Raw genomic sequence first — 19,133 nt, 5'->3', positions numbered from 1 at the left:
CAGCATCAGTTATAGAAGAATATTTTGTATATTAATACAATTGGAAATTATAATTCTTTAAAATTTTGATAACTTAAAAAAACACAATAAAATAAAAGAACATTACATGGAAACAAGTCAAAGTCTTTACATCATAACTACAAAAAAGGCCTGCTTGTTTTGTAAGCATGATTAAATAATGTTTCAGAACATTTTTAAATCAGTGACATAATTCCATAAGTTGGTATGGGTCTATACAACATGTCTATAATAATAAAAGCATAACTCATTCACATTAACAGCAAAATAATTAAAGAAAACAGCAGCAAGACCAGATTTCTCTCTCATTGAATGTCCTGTTTATACATTTATTGATCGTTTGGAAATGCAACTTAACCAAAGGTCCCTGTCATTAAAATCCCTTTTTTGTTTCAGCTAAATTCCTTCTCAGTCATCATTTCAACTAACTGATTCTCACTCAGAAACCAGTGTGAATAGTTAATATTTCAGTGTCACAAGCCCATGAATACACTTTGCCCTTGTACTATAGAACACATGCCTCAGCTCATCAAGTTAAAATCTATTGTCCAGTTAAAACTTAACATACAATGGAACAACAACACATTTTTTCATGAAAGTGTAATACACTCTTCGCACTGAATTAGTTCTCTATTGAACTAGTGAATTAGAAGTCTCTAAGTGGTCGATGGTTGTACTTAAAAACTCAATTTGTGTTATCAGATGTAATAGAATTAGCTCATTTGGTCCAATTCTCTTATTTTGGCCCTTAAGTGTCTTTTACGGATTTTGATCATCCACTTAATGCTGAGTTTGGCAAACTCTGCAGCTTTAAATAGAGCCATGAAGACGCCACACAATATGGCTATAGTGTTCCACGGGTTTGCTGTGACTATCTGTTTAAAAACAAAAGGCACACTTAATTAGACTCTCTGTATAGCATTATACAGAGACAATTAGTTTAATATTTAATTATGTGTTCACTTACATCTTTCACTTGCTGTATAAATGGATCTCGCCATTGGAACACAACAAAGAAAAGCTCGTTGGCTTGCTCCTGTGGCGGCCTCTTGTCGATGTACTTCACCACACTGGACTGAAATAAATATGGATGATTATCAAGTGGCTGTAACAAAATATTCAGTATTTTAGGTGGATCAAGTGTAATATATATAAAAGGACATATTATGCACTTTTATGAAGTCTTGATTTTGTCTTTAGGTTTTACAAGAAAAGGTTTACATGCTTGAATGTTCAAAAAACATTATTTTTCACATATTTTACATTGTTGCAGCACCTCAATACCCAGTCTGTCAGTGCATCTCAATCAGAAACGATTCCAACGATATAATTTCTCTGTGCAGTTATCGTTATAGCCGTGGTGTTAACTCTGCTATTCTTTAATATTGAGAACTATATCTTTATTGTTATCCATGTAGTTATCATCCTTGGTGTGAACGGGCCGTTACCTCCTTTTGGAGTGACTTTGTGCTTTGTAACTTTGCAACGTTTTTCATGCTCAAACTGCAACATTACACACTAAAGAATGCTGACCATGCAAAAAAGCATAATAGGTCCTCTTTAAGAAATGGCTACTAATTTGGTTGACCACTAATCTGAATATTTATATAAAAAACATGATCACTTGATTTTCCATGGTGGTTATGACCCTGATTGTTATACTAGCATGCTGAAGTTGACAAAGACTAAAAAATAGCATAACAAATCTATTACCTCCTGTCTAAATTCAACTGATTCATTTCCGCTGCCTGAAGTCTTGACCAAAGACATTTTGACCCATGTCCGAAATCCCCCAGAGAAGGTCCACATGGAGTAGTTCCTTTCACAGTCCATCATAAAAGCTGCTTTATCCGAGCTGATAAGAAAAAATCTTTTTTATATAAACAGTAAAACAAATCTGATTCATGCTGAACATTTCTCTAAAGATCTACCTTTTATGCATGTCACTGAATGTGGCAAAAAACATGTAACTGATAGCGCTGAAATCCTCCTCCGTTTCATTCCGACTGAACTGAAGGAATATAAGTTCTCGGTTCCTCACATCAGTCGGCCCTCTGACCACTATGGCTCGCTTCTGCGGCAGACATGTTGCATAAAAGATTATTAATAGTAGCATTTCTTCAAAAATAGTTGATGAGGAAGCTCTAAAACATACTTGCGTCTGGTTTGAATATGGCCCGTAGTAAATGACCTCCTCGGTTATACAGTTACTTTTCTCTAGTCTGCCCGATGCAACAAGAGGTGGAATGTTGTCATGATAGTGATGCATGCAACTTAATAACTGCGCCTTCCCAGGATACAAAGCAATTCCTGTTCGCAAAAGAATGATGAAAGATTCTGTAAATAGACATAATGAGAGATAGCATAAAATGACAGTGTATAATAGCTCACCCGGTGCAGTAAACTCCTCAACTTCTTTGTATGAAACAGACATCACTGGATGGTTGAGTTTCTCCATGAAGTCTGAAATAGTCTGGTAGGCCAAGAACACAGCCACTGCAGTGAGCAGCAGGTAAATGAGGACAAGGATGACTGTGAAAACATTCTTCAGGCAAGCTTTGTTGAAGCCAATGGGCATTAGATTGCTGTCCACAGCATCCTCATCTGCAATATATAATGAAAGTTAATTTTAAAGCAATGTCTTTAATAAAAGACACACTACATACATATAGAACTGTCCCAGAATGTAAATGTTAAATGTGACTAAATAAATAAATAATACAATGTATTGTCCAAGAAGAGACATTTTTTACAAATAAATAAATAAAAATAACAATAACTATAGCATAAATTTAAAAAAATATGTAGATTCAATTCTCTATGTCAGCTTACCTGGTCAGTGAAAACGGTTTACTTTGTGATTATTGCACTTGTATTTGCACAATTGGACTTTTTCTGCAATTTAATGTTTTTATTTCAGCAACTTAAATGTATCATACAATCAAACCTTGTTAAATCAACTCCCTAAGTTAATTTAACTTATTAACTTATAAATATTTATATATTAAATATGTAAATAAAAAATATATATATTCATTTATAATAAATAAATGCAAAACACAAACATACATACATAGGCCTACCTACAAGTCAAGTCACCTCACCTTTATTTATATTGTGCTTTATACAATACAGATTGTTTCAAAACCACAGGAAATTGATTCGGTGACGCAAACAGAGTTCATTTTGGCTGTCATTGTTCAGCTGAAGTCAGTTCACTGTTGATTCAGTTCCGTTGTGAAGATCATTAATTATTAAACTAGTTCATTTAATCTATAAAGCAGTTCTGCAGAAAACATTATGTTTTCTACATACATAAAATTGCACCACCACAATATAACTATAGGATTAATGGTAACACTTTACAATAAGGTTCATTAGTTAGCATTAGTTAATGTATTAACTAACCATGAGCAATACATTTGTTACTGTACTTGCTAATCATTGTTAACGTTACTTAATAAAAATACAGCTGTTCATTGTTAGTTCACAGTGCATCGACTAATGTTAACAAATACAACATTTGATTTTAATAATGTATTAGTAAAAGTTGAAATTAATATAAACTAAGATGAATAAATGCTGTAGAAGTATTGTTCATTGTTAGTTCATGTTAACTAAGGTAGTTGACTAATGTTAACTGGGCCATTCCACCGAATGGGTGACATTTGCTTGTTGTACTTCTTCAAAATTAAATTTCATTTTGTATCTTTTTTCAACACTGAATCTAATACTACACATATTTAACTATTCAAAATGTGTATTGGTCAATCTCAGGCAACTTTTTAAATTTTTTTTTACAAGGTTTCTAAGCAGAAGAATGTTTAAAAGCATGTCAATTAATTCCTTTGTTTTCCCCACAAGAAAGTGTTTATTTTAAAGAAATTGATGGTTATATGTTCAAATAATTGATATTTGTGACAAAAAAAAAAAAAAAAACACTATTAAGGCAAGGTGTATTTTAATAAAAAACACAAAGCCATTTTTTCATTTTAAAGAAGACCGAAGCCTCAAGTTTATAATTATTTTTGATAATTTAATGTATTAAGCAATTGTATAAATGGTGGACAAAACAAAACTGATAAAAACAGTGGTTTAACTTTATATTTTTAGAAAAAGAAAACAGTAACAGGAATGAACACATGGTAACAGGAATGAACATTGGGTAACAGGAATGAGTGTCCATGTGTGTGTATGAGAGAGAGTGTACATGACTGTGTGTGCATAAGATTTCTGTGTTGAAGTGATGTACTATGTGCTAGTAGTACTTCACAGCGAAGGAGGTGGAAAGAGAAAGAGAAGGAGAGAGAGATGAAGAGAGAGGGGGGGAGAAAGAGGGAAGTTAAGACAAAAAAGGGAGAAAAGAGAGGGATGCGGGTGTGTTTCACTCCTCCCATTGCAGGATGCCATAGGTGGGTGTTTCTGGCACCTGCATAGTATGGGTTTTCTCCATCTTCTACAAAATATGACAAAGACAAAATGTTTAAGTTACTTCGAGGTGGACTGGCTTCCTGGAAGTATGGTGTTCACATTGTAAAATTAATGTTAATGTCTACAATATAAGTAATTCCAACATTAAAACTCAGAATTCAGGTGAATAGTATTATATCAACTAATATTTACAGTATTAAATCAACAAAACAGAGCACTCTACTCACTCCTGTTATTTTTCATATAAGTAACAGGACTGAAAGTAACAGGATTGAGTTTTTAAGCAAAAAGTTATCAAATACATGGCCACATAGCATCCATGCTAATAGCATTAGGACACTGAGCAAATTCTAGTGACTAACCAAAAGTTAATATTTTTAAAATAAACAAATAAAATCTAAGAAATAATTTAGGTAACAGAACAGTATGTTGAGATTGACCTTCTCAGTCATAGTTACAATTTCATCAAATATACAGAAATTAAAATGAGAGGACTTACTTATGGTCTTCCCATTGCCTTCAGAAGATCCAGATGATGCAACTTCCTGTTGAAAATGTGCCTTGTGGAATATTCCAAGTTTTTCGGGGGGGCGGGGGGGTGTGTGTTAGGGTAACAGGACTGAGTGAAAACCCGGGGACATGACTAAAATGTGTATTTTATCTAAAATATTAGATAAAATGTTTGTTTGTTTTTTTCTCATGAAAAAAAGAAACATTTTAAAGCATAGGCTAGATTGACTAAAAAGTCACACAACAATGCAAAAAAATTCAGATTTTTTATCATTATATTTCATGGTAAGGTTTAGAGATAGAGACTGGGGACATGCAGAAGATGCTATTTTTTGTGTTCTATGTAGTTTTTATTAATGTTTTTAATTATAAATGTTAAATATGTAGTTAGCTTAATGTGCAGGTCAGGACATGTTAAAATGTATTGTAGAGTTAATTTGTCATGCAATTTTATACATATAATGTCCTGGGGACAGAAATGTCACCCTTTCGGTGGAATGGAACCTTGTTAAGTGTTCCCGGATTAATACCTAAATCTACATCTAAATCTAGATCTACATACATGAACAGAAAACAATGACTTATCAGTGTCATATTTTAGGTACAAGTTCTGACCTGGTAAAGGGTCACAATTAGCTTCATCATGCTCCACTTCAGAAACATCATTGTTCTCGTAAGACTCAAGTGGCCCAGCAGCACAGTCCTCACCATTGAACTACAATGCAACAACAAGTGACAAAAAAATAAAAAAAATAAAAAATAATAAAATACAGACATATCGTTGTTTGTTTGCATACACACATTTAATGTATATTTGACAGTATTTTGCGCCTAGCATCTCTCTAACGTACAGCGGCAATAAAAAGCAAGCGGTCAGCTGATATCACATGACTGCTTCTGCTTTACTATGAAACTCTCACTGAAAAGAAACTGCTTTCATACGGATCGCGATTACAACCCTATGAATGAGTCCTGCTGGATCCAACCGCATTTCACACACTTGTTAGTTTCATTACCTCCTGATAAAATCGAGATGCGTCTCTCCTCAGCATTGTGCTTCAACTCCGAATATTTAGGGCATTTAAACTTTGCCATCAACTTGCAGGACCCGGACCTTCTCATCTCTTATTACGGATAGTCTCGAGGAGCTCGCGTGAGGCTCAGCCAACGGCCAACAAACATGCCAAGCGTGACATCACAGCTGTTAGTTAGTTGGGGAGGGCTTGGATACTATCTTTGATCTTTTTCTGAAAAGTTTACGCAAAGTCTTCCATAAAACATTACACGATTTAGGTTCTGTTTCGTATTTTCTATCACACATCACATGGTTTCCATAAATGTTTCTCTTACGAATAACAGCATATACTGACTGACTCTGTAATGAGAAGCCAGCACTTTCTTGTGTCAAGAAATAAAGTTATTTTCTTAACAGTAGCCTACTGGGGGAGTTTTTTAAAAGGCAGAATAACATGTTGTGGTGTTTCGTGAACTATCGTTGACATTCACATTTAAGAGACGTTACTGGTATATTTCCTTTTGAAGCGCGTGACTGACGGTGACTGACTGTTATGTCTTGAAAGACTGACTATGGCAAGAGCCAATAGCATTCAAGGTGGGCTGTGACGGAACATTTCATTGGTTTGGTTTACTGAACGACTACGCCCCGTCACTGAACGAGTCTCCGTTATTAGGGTTATTAAAGGGTTATTTAGTGCTAACCCTACTGTACGACAGGGGGCATGTATGTACACTGTAGTTCAGGTTTGTCATCATGTAAGTCAGTCTCGTTCACAAGGAGAGAAAGGAGTAATAAGAGTTGTAAATGTGTAAACATAAATGATGACCATAAAAAAGTAAAGTTATGGAAGAACGTTAATAAAACACTTAATTTATTTGGAAGCTTAGTTATGATGGTTGGACACTATATCTCTTAGTAGATTTGTAGTCATGCAAATTTCAGTAGCCTATATAGTTTGTTTTTCAAGTTTCAAGTTTGTTTTTATTTATATAGCACATTTAAAAACAGTAAACATGGCTGACCAAAGTGCTGAACAAAACACAAGATAAAGAGACAAGGGCAAACCACACATTCATGACAGAATCTCACAATGCATTAAAAGCTAACGAAAAAAGTAGTATATAAAAAGTATATAAAATTTGGTATATAAATTAGGCCTATATGAGACTAGCGCTGAATTTGGAACTGCATAGTGCTTATACTACGTTGTTGTCTACCATATCTTTCTATGGCAGAAATAGTAAGTAGAATGCGTTTCCGAATGCATAGGGCTGTGTTTGGCTGTGTACAGGCTGCATCCTTCGAAGGCCTCAAAGGTTGGACTGAGCCTACGGAGGATTGTTCTTATCGCCTAGAAACTGTGACAGCTGCCATTGAAGAGCGTTATATTAAACTGTCTAAAAACAAAACAGGGTTCACAAACTGTCTAAATATGTTCACCATGGTCCATTTCTGTATATAATAAAGAGTACAAAGTGTATACGTATAATCGCATCTTAGTAAGATATGTCAACACTTGAACCACTTTAAAGCTTTTTTTTCTTTTCATTTGTATCATTAGATATCTGAGTCTAATATTTGAAATTATTTAATTTATTTATTGGCTGCTAAAAAAGTACTTTAATATCCCCCATGTTGTCTTCTCTGTCTATATTTATTCCAACAAACTCTAAAATACTTTAAAAAAAAAAAGAGTTTTCTCTCTATCAAACTTTTATTTGTAAATAGTAAATAGTAAATTGTAAATAAGTATTGACAGTAGAAAAATGTCAATTGCGCAGATTTGTAAATATCTATTCATATGTAACATAACATACAAAGGATTTGTGCTTCAGAATTGTGATTTTTATACATATGGGCTTTATAAAATAAGATACAATATTGTTATAAATGTAGAGATTCATTACATTTGTGCATTTTTATGGATAATAACCATGACATTTTGAGAATTCCTTCATTTAAAATATTGAGGAACTTGGCTTGTTTAAAGCAAAGACGAGTTCCATTGGTGCGCGTCACTTCCGGTTCATCTCAAGTGAATGGAAAACAGAAACTCGCGGCAAGTGGAAGTTTAGAAACTTCCCAAAGCAGAAGTTGTTGTTTTAAGAAGTTTCATGAAGTGCAAAAACATACAAGTCCAATATATTCGAACCCCCAACAGTGATATGTTAAAATATTAAACAATTTTGTCCTAAAGCACCAATTAGATACTGTTCCGAAACAAATGGAGCATTTCCACCTCCGATTGTGAAAGCTGATCTGAGGTCAGCATCTGAAAGACTGAATGGAAACACAGACACTCCCGTGACAACAAGGAAACTGTAGCCGCAGACTCGGTTCTTACAGACCTCAACACTGACAGTCCAGAATGTTTTATGCCCGTAGTGTTGTATTATACGCGTTACTATGTATTTGTTCCACAAATGATGATAGCAAAATAAAAAACGCATCGAAACCGGTGCGTCTGTTCACCGACGAGGAGTTGCAAAGATACGATGGGAGCGAGGTATGTTCTGCACAAAAACAATGTGCTAGTTTTATACGCTATTTCAAAACTATGTTCTTTTGATTAATTATTAAATGCAAATTGTATTTACTGACGAGTTTTAAACGTGCCCCGCCCCCTTTACAGGATGGACAACCAATTTACATGGCCATTAAAGGAGTAGTGTTTGACGTCACAACTGGAAAAGGTCAGATGTTGTATACAACTTCACCTTCTTCAATCTTTTGTGTGTTGGTGGAAGTTTCGAACTAATAGACACTTCTTAGAGGAAGTAGATCTATCAGTTTAGATCTTTGTTCTCCTATTTTGACACTTGTGTGTGTTAGAATTAAGCAGTCTATAGGCTACTGAAACCACATAGGGCTATTTGCATTTTACTGGACCAAGTTTCCAACAGTCCTGGGAAAATACAGGAATTCCCAGGGCTGGAAAAACAATAAAGCCATGCAATTTAAGGCCCCGATATACACACGGTGAAGTTCTTTTTCGTTCTTCGCTTAGGGGTAAAAAGATGTTAGAAATACATGAGCAGCGAACAACAAAATAAACACACAACAAAATTGAGAAAACAGCAAGCATTTTAATAAAGCATAAGAAAAGCATCTTAGCAACGTGTTTGCATGAGCTCTGCAAATATATATAAATATATATTTATATTTTTATACAATTGATTGCTTAAAATCAAGCAGCTTTACCGTATTAAACATGAAAAACAGTGCCAGTGTCTCGTTTAATCAGAAGTACAACTTAATTTTCTGCTATAAAGCAGCTCTCTATTGTGTTCATGTTTTCACTCGCGGACGTCTGACCTCGACCGACTGAGAAATGAAATGAACTGGAAAAGATTTCACATGAAAGAAGGGGGAGCCTATAGGCACACCTGCCTATTACGTAATCGCCACGGACCAATGGAAGTACAGTGGTCTTTACCAGCCGTAGCAAACTTTTCGAACTCCCAAAACGAACTTCGTTTCGGCCTGATTTTGTTCGAAATTATGTCACATCAGTTCGTTCTTCGATTTCGCTGGAAGTATATCAGGGCCTTTAGCATAGTTCCAGGACTCATGAGAATTTTTATAGTGAATTTAAAGTCACCATGAATTCAAAACTGACAATTCTTAGTTTTTAATGGCATATTGCAATATTTATTATAAAAAAGTTTTATTCGTGCACGTCCTTTTTTTAAATTCATGTGACCTTGTAATCTTTAATCAAAATAACTGTTCTTCTCTGATGATGTGTTTACTGGCACGAGGGCGGGGCCAACCAGTCAATCACATGAGATCACAGCAATAGCAAACCACAACAATCCAACGATCCAATCAATTCTTGATGGACAAAATCAAACCGCCCTAAATTTTTTCTTGTTCGAGAAGCCGTTTCACTCAGATATATGTCGCAATAGTAATGGCTAAAAAAGTCATGGGAATTCCTTGGTCAGAAAGTGTGGAAACCCTGTTTTGTCTCTTTAATTGCCAGAATTTTACGGAAAGGGAGCATCTTATAATGCCCTTGTGGGCAAAGACTCAACCAGAGCCGTGGCCAAAATGTCCCTCGACCCCGCAGATCTCACACATGACATTGTAAGTTGGGGATTTTATAAATATCACAACTTTGCCACAGAAAAAAACATATGCCACTTTTCATATTAAACTGTTGATAGATTGAATTTTGGATTCCACCAGACTCTTTTGCCACAAACGTAATTGCCTCTTTTGGTTTCTGTTTGTTAGACAGGCCTCACTGAGAATCAACTTCAATCCCTCGAGCAGATATTTAAAGGCACATACAAAGCAAAGTACCCTATCGTTGGATACACCAGCAGGCGCGTTCTCAATGAGGACGGCAGCCCCAATAAAGACTTCAAACCTGAAGACCAACCTAATTTCAAAATTAAAGATGAATTTTGATGCTGAGACAGCCTTTAAAGACAATTGTCTTATAATAAAGATATCCAACAATCCAATCAAAGTCTGAATAATAGTTGTTTGTGACCTCTGCTCTGACAGTAGTGGGCATGTGTAATTTGAGGTTGTCTGGTGGTCTTTCAGCCTACAGCCTAGAAAACTGTATGATGCATTATATCCCACGTGGGTTTTTCCCTGGTGGGCTGCTTTGAAGGTCATTCAAATGAGGCCACCTACAGGTGTGATTTTAAAAAAATAGGTACGTCGTTTGGCCTTTTTAAATGTATCAAATGATGCTAGATAATGATTTTAAATGTTTGCGCTGTTTAAAAAGTATTGATTATTGTAAATCTGCAATAAATCACTTGGTTTCTTTCACTGTACACGAGGGGAAAGTTTGGTGATTCACACTTCATGTGTAGATATTGAAATCGCTTTTGTGGTGAGGGGTTTCGTTATACAAATTAAGAAGTTAAGCGTTAATGTTATCATTCCACGACACCATTTTTACTCAAACACCATCTCAGTCATAATTATAGTGTTTGTGTCTAATCTATATAAAATGCCCTTGATGACCAGAAATGTTTCACATTAATCTGAGAGAGAGAGAGTTGTTTGTTACTTCAGCTTTTTGTCCTGTCATGTTAGTGTCATCTGGGATATTTTAAGTCTGAATGGAATGTAATAAACAAGTTGTTTAGAAAAACACAGACAGTTGTCATCTGGTCTCAAAAGAGTGTGATTTGAGTGCGTCAGGCTATTGGAACATGGCTGTTCAACATGTAGAAGAGACCAGGGCTAGTTGTCACAAGACCTAAAACTCAGTAAGGATCTGAAAAAATGGTCTTAAAAAAATAATTGTTTGACATATCTATACTACCATTTAAATGTTTAAGGTCAGTTAGATTTTTGTTTTTGAAAGAAGTGTCTTATGGTCCCCAAGGCTGCATTTATTTGCTCAAAAATACAGTAAAAACAGAAATATTGTGGAATATTACTATTTAAAGCACTTACTCCAGTCTTCAATGATCCTTCATAAATCATTTTAAAATACAGATTTGCAAGAAACATTTCTGATTATCATCAATGTGCTGCTGATATTTTTGTGTTAACCATGCAGGATTCTTTTTTCAACAAATTTAAAAGAACATTTATTTGAAATAGAAATCTTATGTAACATAAATGTCTTTACTGTCTGCCACCTTTGATTGATTGAATGTAAATTACTGAATAAAACCTTGCCTGATCCCAACATTTTAACTATTATATTATATTATATTAGATTAGATTAGATTAGATTAGATTAGATTTTTTAAACCAAAAATTGTATGAATCTTATTTGTGCTACTGTTTGATTTTCACTGGAAAAAAATATTATTTAATGGCTCATTCCCTGCTATTGGGGCATATTTTACCCTGGTAAATAAAAGTGGAAATGTTAATTTTTTTTTAAATAACCAAGAAGACTGTAAGGTAAGTGCCTTAAAATCAAACTGAAATCTGCTGCCCAGTTCTCCCCAGTGAAAAAAAGAAATAACTGACAAACTTGAGATTTTAAGAAGACTCACTAGTACAGTTTTAAACTCCCCTGCATGTTTAACTTTCCAAAACATCAAAAGGCTCCTGATGAGAAGGCAATGACCTGATTTCCATGGAGATTGTAAGCAGTAGGAGGGTATATGCAAAAAGGCATTTGGTCAGATGCAGCTCTTTTATTTTCATGATGAATTTACCCATTGTACATCTTACTTTAAAACATGGGGGCTGGCTGGTTTCATGAGCGACAGTGAGTCAGTTAGCAAAACACTGTCAGATTCGGAGTCTCAAAATGATGTTTTTTGTTTCTTTTAAAAATTCCCGGGGGTATCATTAGCATTTACAGCACAATAATGAATCATTGTAAAAGTGCCTTTACTGTAAACACTAGCCAGGCTTAATTAGTATCCTATTTACCAGAAAACCTTCAGAAACTGAAATTGATTTCAAGAAATAATACAAAATTACTAAATGCCAAGCAACTGCCATGCATTTTATCTTGATAAGATATAGTGTTATAGACATAGAATGATAGTAGATATGTTACATAATAATGACTGATGTCTTAAGATATTAAACTCCAATTGGACGTTATCCCCATGTTTGTTTTATTCTAATGCAAATGATAGTGTAACATGTTATGCATGTTTTTAAACCTTCTGGCCATGTAATTTGATATGTACTTCCTCTTATTGCCATATTATTATTCCAATTTTACATTCGTGCTCACATGAGTGACGTATGTCACACTTTCCACCCTCGGTCACAACAACTTGCCTTTTGTAGCGAAAGAGGTGTTGATGGTGGGAGCCCGTGATGCTGCTTCCTGTCTCCATTGCACATCAGAATTTCCCCTTTGCCCGCCCACTTGTATTTTGTGTGGTGCAGTGGGCTGTTTCATTTCAGTCTGTCTGAGTCTCTTGGTAGAGTCTGTTCTGCTCCGGAGTCAATGTAGCGTGTTGCTTTCTCCAGCCACCCACAACATTTGACCTCTGCTTGAATTTTTTATATTGGTGAGTAACATATTTATTTAATAATACTGTTTTTATTGTAGTGTGTTATTACCCTGATTTTGGAGCTGTTAGCTAATTAAATTAAACATAATTATGCATTCATTCTACTGTAATTCATTTTACCACTTGATGTTTTGCTAATAATTTTTTTATGTGTAGACGACTAAAACTGAGTCTATTTAATATTTATTTAGTTATTAAATGCATTATTTGGATCATGGACTTTGGGTGTTGATTTGCAAAGTTTGATTCTATGATACGCTCTGTATTAAGTTGCTGTAATAAAATAAAACTGCAAGTTCTATAATCACTAATCAAACACATTTCACTGATCAGGTAATCTGACCAGGAGGACTGATCTATTGGTGATCACAACCCGGCAAACCTATGAAGGTGCTGAGTGGTCACGGCGTGGTAAGTTATCACCTTCGCACATAGTTTCACACACCTATTGCCCCTTAATGTCATCATGGAAACTGATTAGTATTACGTATTTGAATTGACTTGCTTCCACAAATCTCAATGAAAGGATAAACACATCTTTTGTTCTTTCTGTTTCAGCCTAAATTGTTGACTCAAAACAGCATGGACCTATTCATCATGCCAGCCACAGCTGTAAGTATATTGATCCCAAGATCTTACGCATACAGCACTTCTTATCACCTTCTGATTGATAGATTAGTGCAATTATGGATTCTTTAAAGGCTAAGCATTGGGAAATAAGCCTAAAATGGGTTATTGCAAAGTCCTGACCTGTTACATCTCAATATATTTTACCAACACATAGTTTACAAAGCTTGCTTTTTTAAGCTCTTGTTGCACCATCCTAAAATTCCCCAATTACCATTTTTAGCTCTGTCTCTTAAGAGATATGCCTCTGTTGTTTATTGCTTCATCTGATGTATTGCTTTCTATTTCTATTAGGTTCCACTGAATACAGGAATTTCCCTTAGTCAGCAGACTAATGCAAATCTTCCCAGGATCTCCCACACTGGTAAGCTTACAGTCTCACTTCTGTTCTTTTAAATGTCATTGCTCTTGTTGTTTTGGACTTTTTGATGTCGAAAAGTAAAAACAACAACAACCTTTCAAAACCAGAGTTAATGCAGTTTACTATAAGTCAGAATATCAGACTGTATGCTAGTGGAATAGTGGATTTTTACATTTTCTTTATTGATATTCATCAGGAAACTTAAACGTCAGTCAAAGGCGTTGGAGGAGCGTGTTTCGAAAAGTAAAGCATAGGAACATGGAATCCCATGATGCAAGTGTACATCCCGAAAACAAACTGTTTGGGCGAGCCTTGTCGGATATCTGCCAAAAAGATGGGTGTCCTCCCAAACCAATCATGGTGAGAAATTGTCTGAATGATCAATAGAACTTCACTGCAAAACTGAAAACAAATGTAATATTTTATGTATGTGGTTTTAGTCTTTCAAATGTCTTAATTTACCTCAATTTGCTTTGCAGGATATCCTTACATTGCTACTGAGAAAGGGTCTGTACACCGAGGGGGTGTTCAGGAAGGCAGGGAACGCCAGAGCATTGAGAGAGATCAGGGCGCAGCTCAACGACGGGATAGAAGTGGATCTGAAAGACCAGTCAGTCTTTTTGCTTGCTGATCTTATCAAGGTATGGGATGACCTTGGGCAACATGATTTGATTTGAGTGATTGACAGTATTGAAGTCTCTAAGATGCATATTTGGTCATTAATTCCCTTGGTTTTGTTTATTCCAATTTGCAGGATTTTCTTAGACAACTGCCTGGCAGATTGCTAATGGCGGAGAAGGCCAAATCCTGGATGACTGCAATGGAAAAGGAAGATGAAGTTCAGAAGTGTGCTGAAATCAAAATGTAAGTTATCTAATGACACACTCGGGTTGAATAAAAAGTGTTTAGTGTAAATGAACTGTATTTGTGACCAGGTTTTCTTTATTTTGTCTTTAGGGTGATCAACACGCTTCCTGAGCCAAATATTCAGCTCTTGAAGCACTTGATTGTTCTGCTTTACCTCATAAGTGAGAACGCAGAATCAAACAAGATGGTTCCCCTCAATCTAGCTACATGTGTTTCCCCCAACTTGCTCCAAACAGACAACGAAGTGAAAAAGATGGAAGAGGTGAGTGTACAGTGATTTCTGAAAGTCTTAACCTTACTAAGTTCTCACACAATGTGGCCAGAAGCCAGAAAATAGCAGATAATTCAGTAATACTGAAACTCACCAGAGGAAGAAGTGATCAACCTAGTTTCATATCCAAACTTATTTTTACCTAATTTCATAATTCATGTGATGACTTTTTTGCTGTCGAAGTGGCCTTTGTTTAATCCTCATGTCACTCTTTGTATTTGCAGGTGACAAATCTGACAGAGTTTCTCATTAAAAACTGCGATCAAATATTTGGTGAGGATGCGCTGATGCTCTTTGGAGACTCTGATGAAGAGGAACTCAGCGATAACCAAGGTAGATTCTTTAACATTTTGTCTTTTTGAATGCCTATGCAGTAGATTTTATATCAATGGGCATGAAGTATCAACTGTCTCAGATGTTTCTCTGAATATTATTTAGGAGAATTTGATCTTGAATGATATCTTGGGAAATATGAGAACAGTGTGAAACATTGCTAAGACTGAAACCCTTGAAGAAAGGATGCAGGAGACTTTAGCTAAAGAGATCTCATTTTAAATTGTTCTTATCTATGGTTTCGTAAAGTGTTCTTTGCGATTTTGCCAGTCATTATGCAATCAATAGTTGTTCATCCTTTGACCAATGAGAATTTAAGAGAGGCGGTCCAGTTGTACCTTCAGAAATCTAATTGGCCGTCCAATTCCAATTTGAATTTTATCTCTACACCCTCAAAACGTCTTACCAGTTATCTGTCTCCAGTGTGTAGGCAACCTTTACATAGTTAGAAAAGCCAATGTAGACAAAATACATGTTATGATTTAATAATACTTAATGTTCTGACAATTAATAAGTATCTATCCTTGATTTCTCCTTCAGACTCTTATTCTTCACAACATCATGACTCTGCGTATGACAGTAATGACCCTGATGCAGACGGCTACAAGGGAAGTTTTTCTGACATGGACTCTATCAAATCCGGCGTTGAAGAGAATGCCCAGAAACATTCCAGCACAGAGGAACCTTGGACTACAAAGTTGTTGACTCGCAGACGCTCTGAACCAGCAATCGTCTTGAGCAAGAATGTTCGGCACCTTGCCCTATCTAGGAGCCAGACAGAAATGGACTTTCATGACAAACAATTAACAAAACAGATCTCCGATGACTGTATTGTGTTTAGAGCAGGTAACAGCTTGGGGGAAAGCTGTTGTTTGGCACCTAAAACTGGGGCCAGGACAACCTCTAAAGGCTCCTCATATTGTTCTTCAAGTTCTCTTGAGAGTTGTTTCTCCAGCGCCTCAGAGAGCTCAATCCATAATAGCTCTCCTATCATGCCTTCATGCAATCAGAGGAAGACCCTCCTACGCAAACATTCGTTTCCCACCCGCCAGTCGGCACCTGCACCGAATCGCTCAGAGACCCCAAAAAGACGCTCGCAATCAATGAAGAGTGCACACATAAGAAGCAGGACTGTCTTCGGGCGAAGTGGGTCCACCAAACGGGCCATCGAGAGAGCTCTACGCCACAGCCAGACCCTACCTGAGGTGCTGAATCCTCAACCGGAGCCGAGACAGTTGTCTAGCGAGGAGGTTTTCCATCAGGTGGACAGCAGGATACCAAGCGATCCTCCGAGTTATCAGCAAGCGGTTGTGCACAATTCCCATGTAGCTCTCTCATGCCGTAAATCGCTGACTGTTCAGGACGCCAGATGTCTGTCGAAGAAAACATGCAGCTGCTCCAGATCCTCAAGCGAAGAAACATTGGATTCACCTTCTGGGAATGAACATTTTGATATTCACAATAGAGACAATGAAGAGACATGTTGTGATAGTATGAGTGGATCCTCCTCAGAGTTGAGACAGAGGACCACATCAGAATCTGTGTATGAAACGTCACTACCAGAGTGGTGCAATCCAGAACACCTTAGAGAGACATATGTCTGATGAACTGTTCAGATCTTTTTTTTCTATTGTTTCTATTGTAGCTACTTTTTGGTGGTGTCATAATATATTTTGCTTATGACCTCATAATGAGGCACAATTCAGAAGTACAATAAAGTACAATTCAGGCATTGATTTGCACTCAACTTGTTGAATTTTATTCTTCACTTTAGTCTGGTCTTTTGTGACAATGTTTTTATACCCACAGTATTTTGATTTTCCAGCTCCCCAAAAATTGTGTAAAAAAAGTAACTGAAAGGCACTTTGAGGAATTTTCACTACACAGGTTCATAAGTTTGTGTGCAATGTTTGCAGAACTAATGTAGCTATATGCTTAAAAGCAATGCAAACCATTTGTATGTCTTCTCATGAAATAAAGACATGAAATAAAACTAGTCATGTTTCCATTTATGAAAAATGAATTTAAATAATTGAATAGTTTTTGTTTCAAACAATGAATCAAATCAGCTTGGTCTGTAAATTATCGTTAACTAAAGCTAAAACTAAAACCATTAAATTATTAATTTTTTTAATTTCTTGAAATAAAATAAACAACAGTAACTAAAATAAAATATTAAAAATTAAAACTTGTTTTATTTCAGCTAGTTACCAAGGCAACATTTCTTGTTTTCATTTAGTTTAAGTTAAAGTACTTAAATAACTCAAACTAAATGAAATTACAACTAAAAACTAAAACATAATAAAAACTACATAGACATGTGTTTAAAAAAAATTATAATAAAAATGACAAAATTACTAAACTACAATGGTCCCCCCAAAAATATTTGGACCCTTAATATTTGAACATTGTATAAATGTCATTGATCAGCAAACTTTTGCAAACTCAGGCTATGACCTATCTAGAGGTATGATCTTGATAGCCATTAAAAATAATTAATTTAAATGAAATATGATGAAACAATTAAAAAAAATTATAATTTTTTTTAATAATTTTTATTTATAATTTTTTTTTTTTTTTTTATAATAAAATTTTTAAAAAAATTATAATAAAAATGACAAAATTACTAAACTACAATGGTCCCCCCAAAAATATTTGGACCCTTAATATTTGAACATTGTTTAAATGTCATTGATCAGCAAACTTTTGCAAACTCAGGCTATGACCTATCTAGAGGTATGATCTTGATAGCCATTAAAAATAATTAATTTAAATGAAATATGATGAAACAATCTTTTAGTTAAAGCAGTCATTTTAGCCCTCTAGCAGTTCTACTCCTCTGTATGCAGTGCGCGTGTTAATGTGGTTCGAGATGCCTGTTTGTAACTCACCAATGGGTCATGACCCACATTTAAAACCAATAAATTAGATAGCAAAATGTCAAACCGAGTGGCAAACAAATAACCCTACCTTCTTAAAAAAATGGTTCCAAAAGGGTTTTTTTGCAAGGGTTCTCAACCCTTGCCCTTGAGATCCACTTTCCTGCAGAGTTTATCTCCAACCTTGATCAAACTCAAAATTTCTAGTACTCCTAAAGACCTTGGGTGCGTCTCAATCAGCTCGCTAGCTACCCCTGGTCGTGAATCAGTATATTGTGTACATGAATTCAGGCACTGGTACAGTAAAGAAGGACCCTGCTCACTACACACTGATGACTCTATTTCCGGTGTCATAACAACGTCTTCGTTGAACAACATCACTACTGGTGTTTATGAACAACAGCAGAACTGATATCTTTCCGACATTATTTTTTAATCTTATTTAAAGTACATTATGGCTTGTTACATATACATAGAGCATTTCAGCTGTAAATAAATTATAATTGTCGGCTAGATTATGTTCATTAGGCCTACCTGTCTAGCGGTGTATGATTATTCTGAAACATAATTTAATAATGGTTTGCATTTGAAAAAAACATCTATCATGTGTCCTGATGTGTATTGAGTTGGTTTGCAAGATGTTTCACACTTCAGAATTTCTGTTAAGTGAACTGCATCGATGCTCCCTGGTTTTCAAGGTAGTACATTGTTGGACTTTTTAGGAAGCAAACGTTTCAGCACTGGAAGGATTTTGCGAATGAGACAGCGCTTAAAATGTCCGACTCCCTGATCGGTGCCCTGACTACTTGAACTAGGGAGCTGATTGAGACGCACCCCTTGATTAGCTTGTTCA

The 19,133-nt window shown here is 35.6% G+C and overlaps 3 protein-coding genes across 3 annotated transcripts; 2 read left to right on the top strand and 1 right to left on the bottom strand.

Moving 5' to 3' along the window:
* Positions 1–102: 102 nt before the first annotated feature.
* Positions 103–6,150, bottom strand: pacc1 (proton activated chloride channel 1). The gene is made up of 8 exons (XM_084097566.1): positions 5,976–6,150; positions 5,575–5,674; positions 2,410–2,622; positions 2,174–2,328; positions 1,950–2,092; positions 1,732–1,873; positions 986–1,093; positions 103–893 (listed from the first exon to the last, which is right to left on the bottom strand). Exons 1-8 carry the CDS (start codon positions 6,009–6,011, stop codon positions 732–734), a joined length of 1,059 nt encoding a protein of 352 aa, XP_083953692.1. The 5' UTR covers positions 6,012–6,150; the 3' UTR covers positions 103–731.
* Positions 6,151–6,500: 350 nt separating this feature from the next.
* Positions 6,501–11,100, top strand: nenf (neudesin neurotrophic factor). Its single transcript, XM_084096952.1, has 4 exons — positions 6,501–8,483; positions 8,610–8,670; positions 9,963–10,066; positions 10,217–11,100. The coding sequence occupies exons 1-4, from the start codon at positions 8,346–8,348 to the stop codon at positions 10,391–10,393; spliced, it is 480 nt and encodes a 159-aa protein (XP_083953078.1). The 5' UTR covers positions 6,501–8,345; the 3' UTR covers positions 10,394–11,100.
* A 1,702-nt stretch (positions 11,101–12,802) lies between these two features.
* Positions 12,803–17,397, top strand: tagapa (T cell activation RhoGTPase activating protein a). The gene is made up of 10 exons (XM_084096951.1): positions 12,803–12,939; positions 13,276–13,353; positions 13,501–13,554; positions 13,864–13,933; positions 14,127–14,290; positions 14,410–14,571; positions 14,685–14,794; positions 14,888–15,059; positions 15,293–15,401; positions 15,942–17,397. Exons 2-10 carry the CDS (start codon positions 13,327–13,329, stop codon positions 17,003–17,005), a joined length of 1,932 nt encoding a protein of 643 aa, XP_083953077.1. The 5' UTR covers positions 12,803–12,939; positions 13,276–13,326; the 3' UTR covers positions 17,006–17,397.
* Positions 17,398–19,133: the final 1,736 nt, after the last annotated feature.

The sequence above is a fragment of the Abramis brama genome, assembly GCF_963993115.1.
Source record: "Abramis brama genome assembly, chromosome: 21".
In the NCBI taxonomy this organism is placed as follows: domain Eukaryota; kingdom Metazoa; phylum Chordata; class Actinopteri; order Cypriniformes; family Leuciscidae; genus Abramis; species Abramis brama.
Note: the sequence above shows the minus strand (reverse complement) of the source record. Positions and strands in the feature narration are given on the sequence as shown.